The 25,582-nt window shown below is 42.6% G+C and overlaps 1 protein-coding gene across 1 annotated transcript in view; it reads right to left on the reverse strand.

Moving 5' to 3' along the window:
- Positions 1–25,582, reverse strand: part of Pacrg (parkin coregulated) — a 546,372-nt gene that overhangs the window by 194,483 nt on the left and 326,307 nt on the right. The window contains exon 4 of the mRNA XM_008827204.1: positions 3,334–3,483. Coding sequence (XP_008825426.1) covers positions 3,334–3,483 — 150 coding nt within the window. The remainder of the gene's footprint in view (positions 1–3,333; positions 3,484–25,582) is intronic.

The raw sequence follows: 25,582 nt of genomic DNA on the forward strand, positions 1-25,582 counted from the left end.
TATATATCACTATTTTACTTAACCTTGTTAAGACCAGGCTCCATATGGCAAGGCTGTGGATTCATCCCTAAGGATCACACCAACCCTTACAAAGAGTTGTAACTACATGCTGTTATGGTTTGGACATGAAGTAACCCTGCAAAGGCTCATGTGTTGAAACACTGGTACATGGCTGCTGGTACTATTTTGGGAGGTTATGGAAGCTTTAGGAGATGAGGGCGAGCTGAGCCCCCTTTGGGGATTGTATTTTTCCCCATCCTGCCCCACATCATGGTGACTCCTGTCCACCAGGAGGTGAGTAGCCTTTCCTCAAAGAAGAATAATGTTATGGGGCTGGCTATGATTTTTAGCACCTGTAGCAGGGACGCTGTGGCACAAATTGATGCTCTAAGTACCATGACTCTCTCTGTGTCCTACATTATTAACCACAGGCCCCCTGAACCTGTGAGCCTGGATCTCCTCACATGGGCGGCTTCTGAAAGGACTGTCTGGCTCCCTGACTGCTCATGCCCCATGGCTTGTTTCAGAAAAAGTTCATTTAACATTAAAACAGGACAAGCATTGTAAAAAAGATCAGATGGTAGAATGAGCTCAAGTTTGTGCTTCAAGGGGACAGACAGAAGGGTAGGGTCACTGGATCTGAAAGGATGGTGTCTCATTCTCTCTATCATTTATATCCGGTCTCATTCTAAAAGGATTTTGTGGTGGGACTTGAAAGAAATATATTTGAAATTGAGTTTAATAAGACATTGATTTACATAAAAGACAAGTGTAGTAAAACAGAAATATAGAAACGTGAAATTATTTTCAAATACTTTGGAATTTAGGTTAGGACTTTTTTCCTAATATTATTACTGAAAATTTCTGGTACAATTGCAAAGATTAAATAATGACGCATTGTGAAAAATATCTGTTTAAATCAAACAAGAATCACTGTTCTGTGAATAGGGTTACATCTGCAACCATGAAGGATTTTTTTTTAAAGATACAATTAAAATAAAACCATTTTCCTAGTGAAAATACTACTGTGATTGGACATCCTGGGGTGAGCACCTCAGGGAACAGGGTCTGGGGCAACTTGAAGAAGAGCTTCAAGTTCTTAGGGCTACAATGATCCAGTTTCACAATAGGGCCCTCTGAGGACACGATGAGCCTCACCGTGGCAGCAGGCTTCCAAGAGAAGGAGGAAATGAAGAGGATTTTCCCCCTCAAATATCAGAAAAATATTTGACAGAAAAACAGTTTGAATATGGAATTTCTGGTGTGTGTGTATGTTAAGAAATATTCTGAAAGTATTATCTGTGATCGGGACCAATAATGTAGACTATCAATTTCCCACAGTGATGAACTCGCAAAAGAAACATATTCCTACAGCCAGTCACTTCCCTTATTAAAGAGACGAGAATTTGTTAGTCACTGAGCTAAAGAACAGCCGTAATAGGGAAGCACCACAGAACAGTAGCTACGTACAATGGCCCGGAGCTCCCCGCAAGTGTCTGTGGCACCTGAAACATTCCCCTTGCAGGTTTAGAACCTCAGATTCCGGTCATCCTTTGGGCTTTGCTCTGGTCCTCTTTTCATACAGGATACGAAAGATACTTAGATTTAAGTTGCAGATTTTACTACGAGACAACAGCATGAACACACTGTTGAACCAGTTACCTACCCCCAGATGACAGGACAGGAGAAAGGACATGTGGGCGGGTCCAGACTCCATGATGATCAAGGTCAGAAACAAAGGTTTCCAAGAGAGAAAGTCAGGGAGGGAAGCTTTACAGTACAGCAGTGGGGATGTGAACATACTACGTTGTAGGTTTACAGGAAGGTTACTGAGAAAATATTTGTGAATCACAGACTAGAGAAGCACTGACTAAGACTTTCGGAGTGGCTATTCTCTGTTCCATGTTTTTGGCCCCAGTTTCCCCCAATCTCTCTCACATTGCCGCCTCTGTCATTGCTAAGTCTATCTTTAGGTCCCACAAGATGAGCTCGGATCTAAATAGAGTGGATAACTGAGACTTTCTTTTATGAGCCTTAATTGAACCAAATGCACAGTTTTTAAAAAAATAAATGCATGGATATTTGATGCTGCCACATGGTAAAAACTATGAATTATGAATGGATACTACTTAAATAAGTACTTTTATGTAGGACTGCTGTTACTAGGCAGTAAGAGATTAAATGACTAAAACCGAGTTTTTAATTTCCTCAGAGTGTAATCATCTTGCTTTGCTGTGTACATGCACTGCACCGTCTCAGACGATTTGGGGGAGACAAAACACAGAAAACTGACCCTCCTCTTAAAGGACAGCTAAAGAGCTTCTGAGTATTCCATGACTTCCCAAACTCGATAGATGCAGTAGTAACTTAGTGAGAGTATAAAAGGTGGTGACTCTGAACACCACGCTTGTCTGCAGTAGGGGTTAGCTACACATGTGGCTGTATATTTGAGATGGTTTTCCCACATGTACAATGAACAGATCCTATTGCAAAATTTTCGTGCTGGGTTCCACTAAATTACCAACTTATTTACATGGCTGTCAGGGACTAGCTTCAAATGTTGACGTATCCCACGTGCCTGAGAGGCATGGAATTTTTAAGTTAGCAATGGAAAAGAAAATGAGATTCACAGAGTTTCAGGGAAATCGCACTGCCAACAGGCAAGCCCGTGTCTACTGCCTGCCAACGGATTGCCAAAGACTTGCTGCATAGCTTTGTGGGGTAAACATTCATTTGAGCATGTCTGTGTTTCTCAAAGCTTGGAAAGCAATATTTTCCAAAAGCTCTATCAACCAGCGTATCTATTTTTAATCAGTACTTACCATCCATAAGTAACTGAAAATTGTTAATGATAAATTACTAATCTTTAGTAATTAACAATAGGAAAAGCCCAGCTTCTGTAGTTTTTGAAATGAAAGAGATGTTAAAACATTCTAAACCATCATATCTCAGTAGTGCTTTTAAAAATTTCACCTTCAATCAATGTATAAATAGCAGACCAAAGTTTTGCAGGAGAATCTAGAGGTAGAAATACTATTAAGAAAAAGAATAAACTTGTAACCTACTAATGTAGTCAAGGACTATTAAAAAAAGTTTACAGTTTAATTATGGGAAGCTTCTAGGAGGGCTTCAGCACTCCTCTGTGACGTAAGCGAGCTGCGCGTGCGAGAAGCAACACGTGGGGCAGGGAGCAGTGTGAGAGCAGTGCGACTATGGGTTTGGAGCTCCACACAGATGCCACCATCAACCGTAAACATGCTGCTCCTTAACCCTCCTCCAACTCACTCCCTCATTTCAGGGCTTAAAAGACATTTGGCTCCTGGGATCACTCACCGTTCATATTCTTAAAGATGTTCAGGATGGGGAGGATTTGACGATAGTAAGGCACCAAAGCCTCACCCACCATCTCAGCTGACACAACCAAATGCTGGAGGACTTTGAGGGTGACACAGATGACCTGTCGGTTTCGAAGGTTCAAGGCATCTGCACAAGATAGAAAAACAAACAAGTAGAAAATACCGAGTGTGAATTCAATGACGTTAAGGTCAAGCTGTCTTGTGGATGCACTAATTAAACTGCTCTATTGGGGATCACCAGTGGGCCTTATTTTTATAGCTTTGATGGATGCACCACAGCCCTGGGCTGGGAGCTGCATCTGGTTTCTGTACTGGTTATCCTCCCAGCTTGGGCTGGCTCCTGGCAACCATGACAAGGCTGCTCATGTTTTCATCCAGAGAAGAGGCTGGTGGTCGGAAGGCGGAGTGAGAGGAGGTGGTGTGGAGGGTTAAAGATCTAGTGTCACTGGCTCAGATGCCCTCCCAACATGGTGGCGATAGGTATGTGTTTATGAAATGATCTCTTTCAGCTGATAGTGCCTATTATTTTTTTCTTTTTCTTCCTTTACCCCCTCCCTGCCTGTATATGTGTGTGTTTGTGTATGTGTACATGTGTGTACATGTGGAGGCCAGAGATCAATTCCAGGTGTCTTTTTTATTGAGCTCCATCTTGGGTTTCGAGACAGTCTCTCACCGAACCTGACTAGCTGACCAGCAAGCCCCAGGGATTGTCCACCTCCTCGGTGTTGAGGTGCACACCACTCTGCCTACTTTTATTTTCTGAGGCAGGGTCTCACTCTGTAGTTTGCCTGGCCTGAATGCTGTATGTAGAACAGGCTGTGTAAACTCAGAGAGCCGATGTTTCTGCCTCCTCCCGAATCCTGGGATTAAAGGCATGGCATCATGCCCACCTATGCCTGATTTTTTGCATAGGTGTTGAGGATCCAAATTCAGGTCCTTATCACTGTGCAGCAAATACTTTACCAACTGGGCATCTCCCCAGCCTGGATTCTCTGCTATTTTCTAAAGCCATTACCATGGAACAAATCTTTACTTGGGCGAGAGGTCTGGCCTTGGTATGCATGTGGAGAGACAATAAATTGGTGACCAAAACTGATAATATTCTTGGTTGAACACAGTGACAGTACGTAGAGGAAAAGTAGAAAATTTAAAGTCAGTCAGAACCAACAAAAATAAACCATGAGACCAAAGGAATGAAAACAAACGTCAAAGAATAGATCGAAGTACAAAGTAACAAGCTTACCACGTGAAAGGACAAAAGGCAATGAACTGCCAGGCAGACCCTTCTTCGGGGCTGAAAGACGCCCTTTGCTCTAGTGGGGAATCAGGATGTGGATACTGACTGTGTGAACTTGGCCAGCTCATTGACACTTTCTTGGCTGTGGTTTCCTCCATCACCGGCCTGTTATTTGCTAAGATGAGTGCGTTGAAATGATTGACCAAGAAGGTACACAACATATCTATTACAGAAGGCCAGAGGTTGGTAGAGGGTGAAGCCCTTAACTACTCCAAAATACAAGTCAAGGGCTCTTATTTTAAGATGTTCTACCGCCTAATGCAGCAGGATTGGCCATGTCCTGACAGCACATGGTGTTGGTGGAGGGATGGAATCAAACAGACTATCAAAGGGATGATGCTCTCGTCATACTGTGAGGAGCCCCAGCAGTGTTCTTGAACTCCAGATCACATTTCCAACCGCTCTGGTCTAGCAAACACATTAAACTCAGTGTTTATCAAAGACAAATTTCCCTCTATGAATGTCCTCTTCACTCCGTTTCCTGTATTTTTGCACTGATACAACCTGGCTGGGTTACTGTCTCTCAGGTCGAAGCCCTTTTTCCATCTCTCTCATTCCCATTGTTACACAGTCATCTGTTTATCCACTGGAGTGTCTTATCTTTGAACCCTCTTTGCCTACTTTCCTCGGGGCTTGGATCTTGCTCTCACTTTTGTCCTCTTGTTCTAGATCTTGATCCCCACCCCATCCACTTTGGTACCAGACCCTCACCCACACCTTCTTTCCCTTGGTTCTAGGTCTTTGCCCTCACCTCACCCCTCTGGCCCTAGGTTGTCATTTTCACCTTCCCTCCCCTGGTCCTGGTCTCCACCTCACTGTCTCCCCTGGTCCTGGTCTCCACCTCACCGTCTCCCCTGGTCCTGGTCTCCACCTCCCTTCTCCCCTGGTCCTGGTTGCCACGTCACCTTCTCCCCTGGTCCCGGTCTCCACGTCACCGTCTCCCCTGGTCCCGGTCTCCACCTCACCGTCTCCCCTGGTCCTGCTCTCCACCTCACCGTCTCCCCTGGTCCTGGTCTCCACCTCACCGTCACCCCTGGTCCTGGTCTCCACGTCACCTTCTCCCTGGTCCTGGTCTCCATCTCACCCTTTCTCTAATCCTCTGCCCTGTCTTCCCTCACTGCTACTAGGTAAACTTTTTAGATTTCCTTTATTATCTAACCATCTGCTCAAAGATCCTGGTATTGTCCCTCCCCTTCCCCATTTCCTACAGAGTGAAGGACAAATTATCCAGACACAGGGAGGCATCAGGGTAATTTTAAACTAAACCAAATCCTTAGTAAAAAGGCCAAGAATATAAAATACCACTTAGTGGTTTCACAGCTCCTTCCTTTGGAAACACTAGGAAGTTTTTAAAAATAAAGTTCAGGTCAGCTTCATTCTCTCAAGCAACAAACTGGGGGTTGGAGAATAAGCATACTTCAGAGAAGCCCCACAACTTCTGGTCTAGTCAAGGCTTGGTTGACTTGAAAGTAAATGAAAATGAACAAAGATGCTCAGCCTTAGCTCCAGAAACCTTCCTAAATGTAACCACGGGACTCAGTAACATGATGCCTGTTATTACAGCTTTCACACACTTTGCAGGTCATACTGTATCTTCTGAAAACAACAAAAACAGAATGTTACAGTTTCTTCTACAAGCTTTGGAAAACAAGGCAGTCAAGAACAGAGTCTTGGCACTGGTGGAGGAAGGCTGTGAGCACGGTTTGTGCATGGTCAACTGGTCTTATCCACTCTGAGAGGGTTGTTTTGCTGTCCCAGGAAGCGCAGGGCTACAGAACCTTCCTTGCTGACCCAGCTCAGTGTAGCAGAGAGAGCTGGGAGCCTGCAGAAAGGCTGTACTGTTTGCTGGGATAGCAGATGTTCTTTCAATCAGTCTGTCCATGAAATACAACATGTTTAGTTCCAGAATGGCACAGTACTGGGTGACACATCACGTTAGCAGCTACGTGGTATTAAGCACCTCTTTATGCCAGGAACTAACAAAACACCGCATACAGCTTAGATTACTAACCCTCCTTCATCAACTGCTTACTGAGAGGGTGCTGTATGCTCCCCACAATTCTATGAATTGGAAAGACTGAAATGAACAGGACATATGCTAGCACCCTCTTGGAGATTGTAATATATTATGGAAAAAAGATACTAAGCACATACCACAAAAACAATGCCTGTTCCTGAGAAGACATTAATCACGTGGTTACTCAGTCCATCTGGATCAGGGAAGGCTCCTAGATATAGGGGCAAAACCCAGGAAACCAACAGATGCTATTTAGCTGAAGAGTTTGCAGGGTGGTACCGAGACTGGACCCCCAAGGGGGAAAGAGTCTGTTCCAGCTGTGAGGCTGAGAGTCCACTGGGGCATTCAGTCACCACCACAGACAGCAAAGACATGAACTAGTTTATTACAGTTGGAAGTGGTGACAAGTAGGTGGGTTGTGTAGGGATGCATGAAGGGAAGTCAGGGCTGTGGTTCTTATTCTCAAACTAGAGGATCCTAAGATCCTATCTTACTTCCCTCCCACCACATTTTCCAAAAAGGCCTCACAGCCACAGTAACTGTCCACTTTGTGGGCTGTTTTTCTCAAGAAATCAAAAAAGGGAGGGGCCTGGAGAGATGGCTCAGCGGTTAAGAGCAGTGCCTGCTCTCGCAGAGGACCCAGGTTCAAGTCCCAGCAACCACATGGTAGGGTAGCTAACAATCATCCATAACTACAATTCCAGGGGTTCCAATATCCTTTTTTGACCTCTGTAGGCATCATACAGTATGGGTGCACTTACATACATGCAGGCAATACACGCATACACATACAATAAAACAACAACAACATATTGCACAGCCAAAAGTAGAGAAGCCTGTGGGGGCCTCAGATGGATAACTATCTGAATGTGGTGGTTCGGGTAGCTGCAGTGGTTTCTGAATGTGTTTCCCTTAGGGCGTGCATCCCGAAGGTTGTGAAAAGGTGACCTTCTGTGTACCCATCTCCTCCCAGTGTCAGAGAAGAGACGTCCATGTGGAATACGTTGATTTTATGTACAGGTATGAAAGACTGCATCCTTGATTTCCAACTAGGTTTATGTGCACATAGCTACTCAGGGCTCTATTAATGATCTTTCCCAGTAGATAGTAGCTAAACTATTGGGAGATATCTGCATTGAAGCCTTGATTGAATTAACACGGCTGTGACAAATGTGATTGGAATGTTATTGACATGACTGACAACCTCAATCCCTAAACTGTTTCTCTGACTGACATCTGAACTGGTAGGCTATGTCACTCTCCAGAGTGACTGTGAGGTAAAACTGGGGTACACTCTAGAAGCCCATATTTAAGAGGGATTTTTTTTCTTCAGCTTTACTTTTGCATTTGTGTAGGTAAGCGTGGGTACACGTTTATGCAGGTGCATGTGCACATGTGTGTGCATATGTATGTGTGTGTGGAGGCCAGATGTCAACCTTAGATATCATTCCTCATGAACAGTCACCTCGCATTTTGAGACAGGCTCCCTCATTGATCTGTAGCACACTGAGCAGGCCAAGCTGTCTGACCAGCCAGATCAGGGATCTGTCTGTCTCCATCAGGGCTGGGCCTACTAGCATACGACCATGCCTGACTTTTTACCATCCTGGGATTCAAACTCAGGTCCTCACACTTGCCAGGCAAACACTTTACTGACTGAGCTATCATTCCAGGCCCAGGAGGGATTTCTTTTTTTTTAATAAATAATTTATTGAGAATTTCATACATGCATATAAGGTGTTTTGATCAAATCCATGCCCACTCCCTCCCCTCCAACTCCTACCATATCTCCCCATCACTTTTTTCTGATAACTTCATGTACTCTTTCTTCTTCTTCATTTTTTTATGGGGCTTTTTTCTACTCTAACATTCCCCCCTCTGAAGAGGTAACCCTAAAATCTTTTAAGGACTAGATACAAGCTCCCAAACACTTTCAACATGTTTGGCCTTTGGAGCAGAGTATGTTGCTAAGAGGCCCAAGGACATTTTGACTTTAAGCCAAGAACCTGGCTACTTTTCTTTGGGGTCTTTTTACCTTAACTGCCTAGCCAGTTCCTACATCCTAGTGCTATCACGCCATCCTCTGGAGAGGTTACCCAAATCGTCAGTAGGGAATCGGGACGCAGACCGCTCTGGCTTCTTCCACGCTGAACAGGGACACGGCATGGGGCCATCGGACCCCTTCAGTGGGGGGATTTCCTTCATACGCCCATTTTCACTCCAGTGCATGTAGTTTTCGCTCTTCGTTCTTGAGGAATTGATTAAGTTGGAAGGCTTTTTGTTCCCACTTTCCCAGTGGGATGAAAGAAATACGATTTGGGGATGGGAGGTAGGTAACAAAGTTCCTTTCCTTTGAAAAAGTGTGTTCACAGTTATGAAGAGAACATGGTTTGTAGCTTGAAAGAGGAGAAGTGTGTTTATTCATCTGCAAGCTATTGGCAGTTCGTAAGTGAGGACTTCGAACTCAGGAGCTAAGGTCTAACATGAAGAGTCCACTGACATCACGGAACCTTTCTATTCAGAAAACTGGATTTCGATTGTACTGCTGCCTTCAAGTACGACCAACAAGGTGGAGTTCACAGAGATGGAGAGCGCTGAAGAGTAAGGAAAAATAACTTCAAAAAATAATTTGAAGTCAAAGTGATACAATTTATTTATCTTAAAAGGTTATGAGCTCCATGTATGATTTTCTTAGGCCTCAAGTCCATTGCTATGATGCTTTGCAAAGTCAGGTTATTTCCTGCTATTAGATATGATTTGCTAGTATGGAAGCAGAAAGCAGAAAAATATTTCCAGTAGGTCTTTTTTATTTAAAACCAGAAATACCAAACAAATTGAAAATCAAACATAAATTCTAAAAAAATGCTTTTGACCTGTGCTATAAATGTTAATACCCTCAATATACAAATAGCTCTCATAAACCAATAAAAGAACAAATCGTCTCATTCAAGTGGGCTAAGGATATGATAATGTAGAAATCAATAAACGCAAATGAGCAGTTAATATTCTATAATGATCAGATTCATTGGTAATAAAAATAAGTTTTGGATAGCATATTAATAAAAAGAAATGGCTGAAACTTTATCACTCAGAACAGAAGTATGTTTGGGAAAAGGCAAACCCTCAGAGATGCCTTGTCATAAATGGCCCCAGGCTTTCTGGGGCCACACAGTAGTGCACCTACAAGCCATGAAAATACACACGACACTCAACCCAGCAGGCCATGTCTTCCATGGGCCTTTAGCCCAAGAAACTATGCTGATGTGCACACACTTATGAAATAATTCTAAAACCAGTATTGCATGTGATTAGATATAATCTAAGTATTCCAAAAGCAAGACGTTCTTGTGTCAGGAAATCATAGCATATCCATAGAGGGGACATTCTAAAATTACTTTAGTGCCTTTAGTTATCAAAAAATTTTAATGTATATTTTTATTGAGTTTTTGTGCATTGTCATATAATAGATATTCATCAATTTTAGAACGCCCTCCACAACTGTTATACCTCTTTAGGTCCTCCCCATGGGATCTCATGCATTTTGTCATATATGTTAAGTCCTATCTGGTCAGGCATTTGCACCCAGCTGTCCCTCAGTGCAAGTTCATCCACTGGCGTCCAGTACCTTATCTAGTCACTCCCTTAGAGAAGATGTACTCTCCCTCAGCCTGCAGTAATCAGTTGCTAATAGTTCCTTCACTAGGTTTGGGGCCTCCTGCCCATTTCCCCAGTTGTATGTTGGGTTTTTATCTGATTGTGTCAGGATGGGTCTTGTGCATGCTGTCACTGTTGCTGCAAGTTCACATAAGCAAATTCCTAGAGGCCTGAAAGCCTGTTTCCTTATGTTCATGCCCCAACCCACGGCTCTTACAATCTTTCTGCCCCTCTTCTGCAGTGAGCCCTGGGTGGGTTAAGTTAATATAGGATTCTGATCCAGGGACACACACTCCGCAGTCTCTTATTCTTTACACCGTGGCCAGTTGTGGCCTTCTGTGTCCACCACACTTGGTTGTATGACGAAGCTTTGCTGGTGAGAACTGAGGGATGCATTAGGATTCTCTCCATGCCCTGTTCTGCCACGTTCCGTGAGACTTATTAAAAATCTTATCGTATGAGAATCTCATTCATGCATGCGTGTTTTGATCAAACTCACCCCCCATTTCCTCCCCTACTCCACCCACAACTTTTCCCTCCAACTTCGCATGCCCTTTTTTTAAAAGCCACTGAGTCCACATAGTGCTGTCTTATGTGCATGGGTGTAGTCAAGTGTGGGTAGCTCCTCCGGGGCTGCGTCCCCTGGAAAAAACCTGAATCTTCTGCCCCAGCAGCCATCAGTTGCCAATAGTTCCTCAGCCAGGAGTGAGACTTCATGAGCCCTTCCTCCATCCATGCTGGGATTTCGGCTGACTTGATCTTCTACAGATCCTGTCCACGCAGTCACAGCTACTGGGAATTCATGTACTCAAAAGCTCGTCATGTCTGGCAAATACTCTTCCCCTGCAGATGTCTGCTACCACTGGCTCTCACAATCTTTCCACCTCCTCTTCCTCAATGATCCCTGAACCTTGGAGGAGGGTGTGTGATATAGGTGTCCCATTTAGAATTGAATACGGTCTCTTCTCTGCACTAAATTAAACACCATCCATCTGTGTTGAGGGTAGAGAGATGCACTAATCTATGGGTATACAGGTAAGAACCAAGGGGGAAGTTCATTACCATGCCCATTTAGCAAAGTAATAGCATTACTTTCTCCCTTAGGACCTGTGACCTAGCCATCTACTGGCTTTTGGCCCAGCTAATGATACCAGGCACGAGTGGAACAAGCGTTGAATCCAAGCAGGAAATGGTTGGTTACTCCTGTAACATTTGTCCTGCTACCACACCAGTGGGCCTGCATGTCCAGGCCAGTTGTTATTGTAGCTCGGCAGGGTTCACAGCTGGGTCAGACTGTTGACAACTTTTCCTTCCCCAGTAGCATGCATAGAACCTTCCAGCACTATGAAAGTTAGCCAGTAAAGATGAACATATGTAAATCACTAGATGTAATCAAACACAAAAATAGACTCAGGGATAGAGTCCACACAATCACCTCATCAGATACAGAAAAGGCCTTTGACAGAAATCTAATATCCCTTCATGAAAAAAGCCTTGAGAATCTAGGAATACAGGGGACATATTGCAATATAAGACTCCACCAGAAAACTTACAGCTGATATATACATTCAGCAAAGTAACAAGATACAAAATCTACCCAGAAAAGTCTATTAATAGATTTCCTATATACCAATGATAAGCATTCTAAGAAAGAAATCAGGGAAACAATGCCATTCACAAAAGCCTCAAAAAAGATCTTGGGTAAGGCGTGGTGGCACACATCTTTAATCCCAGCATTCGGGAGGTAGAGGCAGGTGGATCTCTGTAAGTTTGAGGCCAGTCTGGTCTGCATAGTGAGTTCCAGTTCAGCTGGGGCTACAGGGAAACTTTATCTCAAAACAAACAAAAATTCTTAGAATAAATCTGAGGACGTGAAAGACTTGCACAATGATAACTTCAAGGTACTTAAAGAAATTGAAGAAGACTCCAGAATATGAACTCGTGTGCTCACAGATTTGTAGGACTAATATTATGAAAGTGGCCATCTTACTGAAAGCAATCTATGGATTTAATGCAATCTGCATCAGAATTCCAATGCAATTCCCTACAGAAATGGAAAAAATAATCTTAAAATTCATATAGAAATACAAGAGACCTAGGATAGCTTCAATAATCCTGAATAATAAAAATACTCCTGGAGGTAACACCATTCATGATTTCAGGTTATACCACAGAGCTGCATGGTACTGGCATAAAACAGACATGCTGATCAAGGGAATAAACTGAAGACCTAGACAAAAGCCCATGTTCTTAAGGCCACTTGAGTTTTGTAAAGATGCAAAAATATACACCTTTGAGAAAAGACAGAATCTTCAACAAATGGTGCTGGTCAAGCTGGGCCAACACCTTCCTGTAGAAGAAGGAAACTAGATCCTTTTCTCTCACCTTGCACAAAATTCATCTCCAAATGGATCAAGGACCTCAACATAAGACCTGATACCCTGAATCTGTTAGAGGAGGAAGTAGGAATATGTTTCAACTTATAGGAACAGGAAAGGACTTTCTGAACAGGACCCTGGCATTAAGCATAGGCATTAAGAACAACAATTAACAAATGGGACCACATGGAAACCTCTGGTAGTGATCTGAAAGCTTCATCCCTACTGGCAAGTTTATTTATTTCGTGTGTGTTGGCAGGGATGGAGTTTGCACGTGTAACATTGGTGCCTGTGTGGAGGTCAGAGAGCAACTTTTGTGAGTCAGTTCTCTCTTTCCACCATATGGGTTCTAGGGATTAAACTCAGGTCTCTAGGCTTGGCGGCAAGTGCCTTTACCCATTGAGCCCACTCACCAGTCTGGAAAAAAATTATCATCTAAAAGAAAAAATAAAACTGAGAAAATATTTATGAGATATGTTAGTAGAGTATAAAGTGTATTTGATACTATTGTGTAGAATAAACTATAAGAAGAAGATCCTGGAAATTTATGGTTAGATACTAACAGTAGTGACTAGCCCTTGCATGTCAATATGTATACATGGGGCTTTTGAAAACAGCTTTTTAAGTGATCAGCATATTATGCATACTTCCATTTTGTTATCAAGCATTATTCTTCATGACTGTGACTTTAGTATTTAAGAACTGAAGCCCTTTTTAATTATCCTTTCTCAAAAATTGTTTTGATTATTCTTAAGCCTTAATAATTTTATTTTGAGACAGGGTCTGATGTAACCCAGAGTAGCTTTAAACTTGCTACATAGCCGAGGATGACCTTGAACTCCTGATCCTTCTGCCATCTCCCCAAAGTACTGGGACTACAGGTGCACACCACTACACCCTTTTATATGGTACTGGGTATCAAACCTAGAACTTCATCATGATAAGCAAACATTCTACAAACTGAGCTATATTCCCAGTTTGTCTTAATTGTTTTTAGCCAAACTGTAAAATAATTTGATCAAGTTAAAAAAATGATTGGCATTTTGATTCATGTTCTAGTAAATCCAGAGAGGATAGTTTGGGGGCAGCTGGCATCTTTACTACTGAATCTTCATATTATGAACATTGTACACTTTCAGTATCTTTAAGTTCTTTAGAAAAGCTTTAATATGGGGAGTGTTAGATTTATTCAAAGGAATTTTATATTTTGTTGCTGTTTGTTTAATACAATTTTATCCAATACATTTTTTGATTCCTTATAATAGTCACACATTGTTTTGTGTATTTATTTTAAAACTGTCTAACTCACTCAATTCCCTTACTGGTTATAATAGGCTTTGTGTGAATATAGTTGGTTCTATAAGTATTATCAGTAATGCTGATAAATTTGTCTTTGCTGTCTACTGTTCTGATGTGAAGGCTTATGATAGAGCTCTGTCTTAAAAATCACGTAGTATCATGATGTTCAGAGCGTGCTAATTTTTTTCATCATTCATATCTTAAAACACATAGAACACTGCTACAATAATTACTCACTTTTGCATGTATTTGTATATGTACATATGTTTGTATGTGAGTGCTGTGTATGAATGTGTGTTTGCATGTGTGTATGTGAGTGCTGTGTATGTTGTATGTGTGAATGTTTTATATATATGTGTGTATGAATGCTGTGTGTGTGTGTATGTGTGAGAGCTGTGTATATATGTGTGTATGTGTGTGAGTGCTGTGTATGTGTGTGTATGTTTGTGGTGTATGTGAATGCTGTGTGTATATGTATATGTGTATGAATGCTGTGTGTGTGTGTATGTGTGAGAGCTGTGTATATATGTGTGTATGTGTGAGTGCTGTGTGTGTGTGTGTGTATGTTTGTGGTGTGCATCTTGCTCCTCTGCACTGAGGTGACCCACTCAGTTCATCTTGAAGGAGGGATGATATGTGATACCAAAGGAAGGCATAGACTTTGCCACCATTTTCAGAATGAAATCAAACGTCCGTCTACTGCGTCAAGCGGGTGCTACTGCTGAGAGGCACTGTTACATTCCCTCCCCTGGTTAAGAAAAGGTCTCTAAATTTGCCACCGCTTTTAGACAGAAGACGCGGTGGCCACGAAGGCTATAATACACAGAGGCCTTATACAAAGCAAGAGACAGGATGTGCATAAATCAGAAGGTGGGCAAACAGAACAACTCCAAGATACAGCAGTCCTATCATTTCCAAAGAAGGAGCTGGAAACTCGCATAAGTCTAAGCCTGAGACCAATCTGTGATACAATGTTAGACTGACTAAACAATTCAGAAGCAGCTAGGAGGGTAGCAGTGGCTACTAGTAACCAGCGAACTCTCTGGCTGAAGGCAAGCTGAGCTAACTGCATGTACTCTGCAGCATTTACTCTTAAAGAAGCCCATAAGCAAAGTGCGTTAGCAAGACATCAGACCGGATCGACCGATTGCTCTTATAGGTGAGATACAGAGATGGAGGCTGAGGATGGAGCTCTGAGGGAGAGTGCTTGAAGCCCGGGATTCTATCCTCAGAACCACATAAACTGGGTGTGGTGGTGCACATCTGTAATCCCAGCACATGAGAGATGGGACAGGAGGGTAAAAAGTTCAAGGTCCTACTCAGCCACATAGCAAGTTTGAGGCCAGCTTGGGATGCAAGAGATCCTATCTTAAAAAAGAAAACAACAATAATAAAAATAGAAAAGACACAGAGATGGCTTTGTGTTAGAATTTTCATTTTTCTTTTCTTTTTGTAAAAAATATTTTTGTTTATTTTATGTGCATGAGTGTTATGCTGCACATGTGTACATGCACCCATGTCTTGCAGTGCCAGTGGAGGACAGAGAGGGCATCAGATCCTCTGGAACTAGAGTTCCAGATGGTTGTTAGCCACTATGTGGGTGCTGGGAACCAAACCCGGGTCCTCTGCAAGAGCAGCCAGTGCTCTAAACCTCTGGGCCGTCTCTCCAGCCCCCATTTTTCTTTTCTTGTTTCCCTATGTGAATAACTGAATTCAAGTAACATGTACTGACGACTTGGGACCAAACTGTGTCATCCTTAGTGGGATATTGCAGAGGTCTTTATTTCATCTACTTTAGTGCCACCTAAATATTTTCTTGTAATTCAAATGCATGTTATAGAATCAAAATTTATCAACATATACAACTCAACAGGAGGAAATTCATGCCTGGTGCTGTAAACCTAACCAAATACCATGACACGAGAAGTCACAGACCCTAGTAGAACCTGCTGTTGTTTTCGTAAACTAATAAAATTTCTAACTATATTCTGAATACTTAAACCCACAGATAAGTGTAGCTCTCACCACCCCTCGTAAAGGAGCATTTTTTTTTTCCTGCAACAGATAGAGATGATTACAGAAACAACTGGTCAAATGCAGACAGTAAGTGACCACTGGGTGCCCAGTCCCTATGTTCTGTTGGTTTATCTACAATAGAACCCCTATGTCCAAAGCTCAGGGAACGTCACAGAAGAGGAGGCAGAAAGAGCCAGAGGACCAGGACGTCTGCTGCGAGACAGTGTCTTCTAGATATGACAGGGAAGCTTCCGTTCCAATAACTGGACTTTTTCCCCAGAATCCCCTCAGTCATAGGGTACTGCCCCATGGCCTGGTACATGAGGGGGCTAGACTGCAGTACACTGGGAAGATAAAGCCAAAGGCGGTGAACAAACTCTAGCCTGAACTCAGAGCCAACCGGCTCCACCCTGCTGGGTCCTGAGCAGCAAGTGGCCTGTTGGCGTTGAATCTCATGGCATCTTCTGGAAGGCAAGGTATGCTGTTGTGAGTGCACTGTCACAGACACACATTTGCATCTCTCCACAACGTTGGAATTTATTGAATGACAATAAACGCATAAGGTACGTTGGTTTCATCGACACCAGTGTCAACTCTCGAATCATAGATCGCACAGTAAATGTATCTATTTATCTATCTCCATATACATGTGTGTTACAGAATGGTCACAAAGGGTTAAAGAGGTTACAGAAAAGTTGAAGGAGCTCCAAAGAGGCCTTATTGAGAGGCAGAGGATGTATGTGGGAATAAGATAAGAATCCTGCTGGAGGTCTGCTGGAGAGTCAAGCTGTGGGGTCACAGGTTGGAGCTGAGCCTTGGGGTCTAGCTGAACTACAGAAGTGAGCCACGGAATCATCAAGGTCATAGAGATGAAGGGCAGGACTGGGTCCAGAGGAACATATAGGTGGACAGACAGATGGCAGGTCCAGGTGATGAATGGACAGACAGACCATCAGCCTTTAGAACTGTATCAGCAATGGAGATTGAGGTAAGCCGGCACCTACAGAACAGTTGGGTGTTTTCTGTCTCATGGTCACACAGTGGGTGGTCAGGAGGTAGAGCTGTAGCAGTCACAGACTTCACAGTTAGGTGTCCCCTTCTTTATGAGATCCAGGTGAGGGTACTACGCCCTTTCCTCTCTCTAGAGCACTCAGTAAGTTTTCAGGCCTGGTTTTCCAGATTTGATCTCAAGACACCCAACATGCTCAGGTGGTCCCAATTTGCTCTGATAAATTAATACGGTAGCACCTTTTCACCTTCAGGAATGTACCTCGTGGGAGCCTTGTGGGTGGTGCCAGGCCAACAGTGCTACTCACATGTCCACCACAGTGCAGAGCCATCCTGCCTCTCAAAGTGCAGTCCAACACTGCCTATAAAACGGAGTTTCTTGGGGCAGAGCACAACTGTTTTGTACCATACGCAGTAACTTAGCTCAGGGCACAGCCTGATCTCAACATAGCTTCGAAGTATGATGGCTGACAGTCTTCCTGTGGGAGGACTAATGAAGATTCCCTATAGGAGCTTGTCCGAGTTTGTTTCTTCATTGCTGTGACAAAATACTCTGACCACTACCAACTTGGGGAGAAAAGGGTTTATTTGTCTTACATCTCCCAGGTCATAGTTTATCAGAGAGCTCAAGGTAGGAACTCAGTGCAGAACCTGGAGGCAGGAGCTGGAGCACAGGCCATGGAGGAAGGCTGTTTACTGACTTGCTCCGCTGGCTCCTGCTCAGCCTGCTTTCTTATACAACCCGGGCCCACCTGCCCGGGGACGGCGCCACCCACAGTGGGCTGGACCCTCCCATATCACTCAGCAATCTAAGAAGGTACCCCATGGACAGGGCCACGGGCCAGTCCTATGGAGGCAATTCCCTAATTGAGGCCCCCTCAACCCGGGTGTGTCAAGTTGATACTAAAGCTATTTAGCACAGAGGTTTAGCCTAGGAGACTTAAAGACGTTAAAATTAAGGCAGAGGATGATGATGACACTTCCCACACATACCACATGCTCTGTTAAAAAGCTGTGAATACACTGGTTTTACCACAGAAAGGATCCAACGTGTTGGGTGCCGTCATTGTCTCCACTGTAAAATTTAAGATATTGAGCATCGATGTTGAGCGCTGACACTTATTTACTACTAGGAAAAGGACAGATGCCGCGTGATGGATCCTGATTGAAAGCGCACCTGGCAGTTGTCTCGTCTTTCCTTCTGGTTCTGCTGTGACTTTCTGACCCAGAGAGTTGTAGTTTGTGTTCCCTTCCCCTCTGCTGTTGTTAAAATGTTTTTATGCCACATCTCCCTTTCTGATCTTGCAGCTACAGGATTCAGCCTGATTTTGATTCCTCCTTGAAGGTGCAGAAAGGTCTTTGGCTCTGGAAACTGACCAGGTACACAACCAATATTTCTGAGGGTCGTCATCTAATATCTGCCTTGGATTGCTACCACCATGCCTTGGTGTATACACTGTTTCTGCTTGTGGATTCATACACAGTGACACAAATTTTTATTTATGACCGTGTAGGTGGCAGCATGTCAATGGGCAGGTTGAGTGTGAGAGAAATGGGGGGGGATGAGACAGAAGGAGTGGTAGACAGCAGACAGGAGATCTCAAAACCATGTCTGGTTGGGAGTGCTCAGACTTAGTTGATTGTATCCTGAACTCAACTCATTAGAACTCTCTGAGATGCTTACTAGTTTCCTTCTCTTAGGAAGAAGAAAACTCCCCTCCAGAACTCTCTGGCATGAAGTGGGGGCCAACACTAGAACTCCGGTCCAAAGCCATGGTTTTTCTAATGTGCCATGTTCACTCTTGAAAAGGAGGGAGAGAAAGGTAAATCTTCAGGATCAGGTTACTGAGAGTTCACAGATGGAGGGGTCTCCTGAAAAAATGGATGCTCTAAACTACGAGATTGCAGATTCCTCCTCCCTCAGTAGCTATGGACTTTCACTTGAGCATTTGAATTGGTCATAGTGGTTAATCCTGATGCAACAACAGATTCATGGTACAACTCCTTCCCTTCACAGTTCACTGGGAGAGGTTGACTCCTTGCTTTGAGAATTGCAGGCTACTTGACTTGATGTGTTCCCACCATGGATGGGTGATGTGATCCAGGCTACTTGAGTTGATGTGTCCTTTCTCTTTTGGCTCCAGCTCTTTCAAACCCCAGGGCATATTCCCTGGCTGGTGCTGTCTTCTATCCCCCCATCCCCAGGGGGAAATACAGACTCGATGGTATTGATCTTCCTTATGGGTATGAAGGAAGACAAGCATGAAATCCCAGGATGTTCTTGGAGCAAACTGTGGCCGAGATAGAGCCAGCATTAGGATGACTTTCATGCCACACTAAAGAATGCCAATTTTGAGCCACAATAGCAAACTTAAACTGATTTTTACAGCATGTGAGTTATTGAGCAAATTTTATGAAGAAAAATTGAATGTCTTTTCATTTTTAGTATTTTGTAATCAAAATAATCTTCTTTACTGCATTTTCAGAAAAGAACATAATTGTTTTTATTATATTAAACCAGTATTGCTTTTACAGCTTATTATCACTTTCAAAATAATGTACCTGGGAAAATTTTTACACATATGTAAAATTATTAGATCATAAAAAGACTAATGTGAGCCTGAGTGGGTAGGTTCAGACCTCCACCAATGTAGTGGCTCTGACCTCAGCAGACTGCCAGAGTGCCCAGTTCTGGCCTCCCTCTAGTCTCCCACTGGCAGAGGGCCTGAGAACACAGGGGACTGCCTGAGAGCCCCCAGATCCTGCTTCCACGTGGTGAAGGAAGCCTGAGCGTACCTGACTGGAACTTGAATTGGGCTTCTGTGGGTAATACTGAATAGTTGATCAGGATGGAAAAAAAAATCTTCACCAGTGACACAGTTAACATAGGTTTAATATTCAAAATATATAAAGAATTCAAAAAAAAAACAAAGAATCTAGAAACCAAATTACCCAATTAAAAGATGAGCTAAAGATCTAAACAGAGAGTTCTCAAAGGAAGAAATAAAGATGGCTAAGAAACTTCTCAAAAAATGTTCAACATCATCAGTAATTTGGGAAATGCAAATTAAAACCACCCTAAGGTATCACCTTACCCCAATCAGACTGACTAGGATCAAGAGAACAAATGATACCAAATGCTGTTGAGGATGTGGAGAAAGGGGAATGCTCATTCACTGCTGGTGGGATTGCAAACTTGTGCAGCCTCTATGGAAAACAGTGTAGAGAACTCTTAAAAAACTAAAAATGAACCTGCCATATGACCTGGTTATGCCACTCCTTGGCATAATACCCAAAGGACTCATCCTACTGTAGAGACACTTGTACAACCATGTTTGTTGCTGCCCTTTTCACAATAGCTAAGAGATGGAAGCAACCTAAGCGTCCTAAGTGTCAACTGATGAGTAGTTAACAAAAATGTAAGCTTGGGAGCTTGTATCTAATCCTTAAAAGATTTTAGGGTTACCCCCTTGTTAGAGTAGCCAAAATCCCCATAAAAATAATTAAATCAAAGGAAAAAAAAGGCTAATGTATTTAAGTATATATTTTTTTCTAATGAAAAAGAATTCTCCAAACAAATTTTACGTGGTGATATGGAGTCTTCCATTTTATTCATGGCTGGTCCTTTTTCTTTTTCCATTGGATATTCTTTAAGAAGAATATTTTGCTTTCCAGGTGTTATTCAAGTTTCCTAAGCTGGGAGTCAGACATGTTCCCTCCCACTTAGCCACAGCTCTGTGAGACAGCTGATGTGCCCCTGGCTGGTGCAATCAGCCAGGGATTACATCAGCTCATTAGAGCTCTCCTAATGAGGCCACTGTATCACGCCCTCTCACATGCCAATCCGTGTTACCCTGTAGTATTTATTTACTTATTTATTTATTATCACCAGGGTCACCTCAGCTTCTAGTAGATCATCTCACAAATGTATGTTGCTGCTTATAAACAAAAAGGTTGCACTGGGGGATTTAGATGAATAAACAGAAATTTACTCTGGCCACTTCTTCTGATAGCTAGGAAGCATCACATCACTCCGGTTTTCATTTGTGGTTGCAGGTTAACACGCCTACAAGGTAGTTTTGCGAATGACAGAGCCATTGGCAGGGCCAAATGGCCACTTTACATTTTTGAAAATGGCACCTATACAAATTTCAGTGAGGAGAGCACTTATGTACCTTAGTAAATTGATTTTACAAATATGTTGATGCAGTTCTTGTGCGTGAGCCAGTCTGTTACCTGCTATGGGACACAGCGCTTTGTACCTTTAGTCTAAGTGGTGTAAGGAAGCTACAAAGTTCTGTGGTGAGGATGGAGTCGGGACTGGATCTGGGGGCAGCGAGTGGAGAGGAGCCGCTAAGGAGCCTCAAAGAACAGTTAATGCTGGGCTTCGAAGGCCAGTTAGTGCTCAGGCATTTGAACGGGGGACAGCAAGCATTCTTGAAAGAGGAAGGACAAAACTCGACGGGGCGAAGCAAGTCCCATGCTCCAGCCGGTTGTGCTCAAGCCCAGGGCTGCTGAGAAAGGACGTTGACAACGGGCAGCCACACACTGGGAGGCTGTGGGTGTCGCAGAAGGTGGGCATGGGCACACATTATGATGTCTGGAAGTTGGAAGTGTGTTGTCTTTGGGCTGAGGTATGTGGTCTGGGGTGGCAGAGACTTGAGGCACCAGAGAGGAGCGGGGAGAAACCTGGAGGGGGATCTCAGAAGGGCGGGGCTCACAGTGGGGCACGCCGGGTGGAGGTCCCAGTGGGCCAGACGATGGGCACGAGCCCCAGATGAAAGAAACCAGGACAAGAGGACCTTCACCATGTCCATCGCAAAACTTGGAGTCTAACGGTTAGCTGTCAGCCAGGATTAGAAGTGACAGTCTTTTCCTGGAACATAAAAGGATCCAGAGGTTCTAAAACGTGTTAGTTATAAAATCTAGGGTAGGACTGCACTTGGTAGTCCTGCTGAGATGGACAAGCCCCGGACGCACTACTGCTAACCAGCGGTGAGCAGAAGTGAGAGGTGCTGATTCCAGGCTAAGGGGCCTCCTGGCGGCCTGCTTTCTGGGGGACACCCTTGAGCTCCTTGGGTGCTGTGAGCAGCAATGTCCAACAGGCTGGGTCCCTGAGTGGCTGCAATGACCTGAGCTCTCCCACTAATCTGAGTAAGTAGGCCATACTTTCTTAATTAAAAGTCACTCATGCTTTAAGCATCTTACTGTTTGGGGGACAAGTTGCTATCCTCTGATTGATAAAACTATCAGAATCAGGGAATTCTGTTCTTTGTTCTAAATATATGAATGGCTCTTCTTGGTAATTTTGAGATATCCAACAACATTTAAGTTTTGATTCTCTCAATTGCATAGTTATTTCCTCTTTTCTATTGTGGTAGTCACTTAACAATCATTCTCTGACTTTCTTATGGTACTTATTCTATAGCTAATTAAGACGGATACTTGATTTGCTACTTTTATATGTTTTGAAATATATTTTACACTGTATATTTCCTTTAAATAAGGCTTTACCACATCATATATGTAATAGATATTTACATGTAATTTTGGGCTATATTCTTATAAATGGTTGCAATTTTAATATGACATTTGCATTATTGTATGGTTAGCACACCTAATATATTAAATAATTATGATTTCTTACTTGGCTTATGACTACTTAGAAACATGCATCTTAATTTCAAAATAGGAAAGTTTCAGCTATTGTTTTAAAATTTACTTCTAACACAAACTGAATTTTGATTATTTAATGTGTTTTATATGATTTTTATTATTGATGTTTTTTAGTTTTGTCTTATGGCCTAGGATATGGCTGACTGTTGTCAGTGCTCTGTGTATGTTGGGGGAAAGGTGATTTGTAGCTCTGGATGTGGTACTAAGTTTTGGCAAGAGCAAAAGACCTAGGCGTGGTTCAAATTCTGACCCTAGCATTTGGAAACGGTGGCATGGAAATACCTTACATGCCTTAGATGGAAGCACCTGAAGGCTGGGCCCTATGGTACTCATTTCCCAGGGGTGCTGGGAAGATTGACTGATAAGAGTTCCAGGAAAGCCCAGGAAAAGATTTCTGACTGATATCAGTAGTGGTGGTTTGGTTGTTATAGCAAGAAAGTTTGATACAATTTTCTTAGTCTCTGACTTAACTGGCCATAAAAAGAAAGGAAATGAATCAGGAGATAAAGCACTTACTGCTCAAGCCAGAGTTCAGATCTTAACATTTGAGTAAATGCCAGGTAGATGTGGTGGTCTGCCTGCAATTCTAGTGCTTGAAAAACACGGGGTCGGAGAAGCTACCCGGCTAGCCCAGTCTTATCTGGGTGCTCTTTGTTCAACTGAGAGATTTTTCCCTGCAGCTCCACATACCTGGGCATACATGTGTGTCTACATGGATATGGACACACATACCCAAACACTAAAAAAGAAAACAACAATGAAAATAATCTTAATCATAGCAATACATTTGTAGAATAAACATAATTTAAAGTTTGTCTCATGAAGATGGACTTTCTCTTCATCTTATGCAGTTATGACAAATGAGAATTTATTTTGTCTGCTTTTGTTTTTGTTTTAAGGCAGGGTCTCATCTAGTCTAGGCTGGCCTTGAACTTGAACTGATACTGACTTTGAACCTCCAAGTGCTGGCATTCCAAGAGTGTACCACCAGGTCAGCTAATAATAATGAGCATTTCCTTGAGCCTATGAAGATAATCAGTATATTCCAGAAGAGATAATTTAGAGGGAAGGTCACATTCTGTCTTCATAAAGTAATAAATACCAATTAACCAGTAATAAATGTTAAATCCTAAAACAACCACACATTTTAATGCAGTCCTTTGAATTAAAGAATAAAGCAAAACCCAAACCAAAATATTTAAAATATAGTGGTAAGGAAAAGCACACTTAGCAAATGAACGGAAGGAAGTCAAAATTTACATAGAACCAAAGATACTGCCTGACACACTGTGATTAGAAACCGGAGAGGTGACCACAGTATGGAATCTTTTCCCCATTTTTGTGCTATGAATCGAACCCAGGACCTCACACCTCTTTGGCCAAGTGCTCTACCACTGAGCTACTCAAAAGGTTATAGAATCAAAGTAAAGAAAAGCAAAACAACAACAACAACAACAACAACAACAAAATTACACATAGGTAAACGTATGCCGTCAAAGTGAAAGGGGAAAGAGTAATCGGAATATGTTATAGACGTGTGTGAACTTGTCAGATAATAAAATTAATAGATAAAAATGTTATTCCAGTATATGGGAAATAAATAAAGTTGATTCAATTTAACAATAAAATCCGTAAGGCTGAAAAAGGCTGGCTTTAAAATATACCATATAAAATACAGAAACCACTGCTGAAAATCAATTGGAAAAGAAATATAAAAGCTTACATTAGCATCATTTTATGGGCGAAGGACGGTGTCACAGGTCACATGGCCACTGACTGGTGCAGCTGGGATCCTACTTGGGAATTGGACTCTAGACCATGTTTTTAACAACATATTATTTTGCTTAACTACTTACAGAATTTAAGCAGTCTCAAATGCTAGCAAAAATGAAATTCATTTTTACTGAGTGAGTGAAAGGATGTGAGGCAGAGGGCTCCCTCCCTCCCCAAAGCTGACAAAGTGTTCTTGGAAAGTGAGCAAATCTATAATAAATACAGAGAGATAAGATACTAAAAATTCATAAAAGAACAAAATAACAATTAAAAGGGATAACTAGAAGAAAGGAAAGTGAAGAATATCTAAGATAAAATATTTACAGTTTTGGAAGATAAAGTCCAAGCAGTTTTCTAGGATGCAGAACTGAGACAGGGATGGGAACTATGAACAAATGAAAAGAACCTGGAGAATCCGCCCCCCCCACCCGTGAGCTAGGCAGTCGCTGATGTCACTGAGGAGGGCTACAGTCAAGGGAAAGAAAACAGAGAAGAATCACCATGAAGGAGCACATGGGAAGTGTCTAGAGTTGAGAGGTGTGCTTCTAAATTTAAATTTCCCAGGAGAATTGCCTGGAAAAATAACTGGAATCCATCAACATGAAATTTCATATCACCAGAAATAACAAGAAAATCCAGAAACACTGAGAGACTGGGGGAGACAGATCACAGGCAAATGACCAGAAATTCAAAGGACATAGCATTTAAAAAATGTTATTTCTTATTTTTATTTTATGTGTATGAGTGTATTGCCTGCATATAGGTAAGTGCACCTATGTCATGCAGTGCCTGCAGAGGTCAGAAGAGGGTGTCAGATTCCCTGCAACTGGAGTCATGGATGGTTGTTAGCCACCATGTGGCTGCTGGGCATCAAACCTGGGTCCTCTGCCAGAGCAGTTAGTGCTCTTAATCGCTGAGGTTATCTCTCCAGCCCCCAGGACACAAAAATTTTTAAAAATAAATATAACTTGGCAAGACATAGGGGTGTGACCTCAGAATTCTAAATGAAAATGATTTTCAGCATAGCCAAACTCATCAAGTGTGATGAAACAGAAAAATGGACTTTTTCTATATTTTCAGGAAATTGCTGAAAGATTTTATATATATA

This window comes from Nannospalax galili, unplaced genomic scaffold (genome assembly GCF_000622305.1).
Source record: "Nannospalax galili isolate Female #2095 unplaced genomic scaffold, S.galili_v1.0 scaffold372, whole genome shotgun sequence".
Lineage (NCBI taxonomy): Eukaryota > Metazoa > Chordata > Mammalia > Rodentia > Spalacidae > Nannospalax > Nannospalax galili.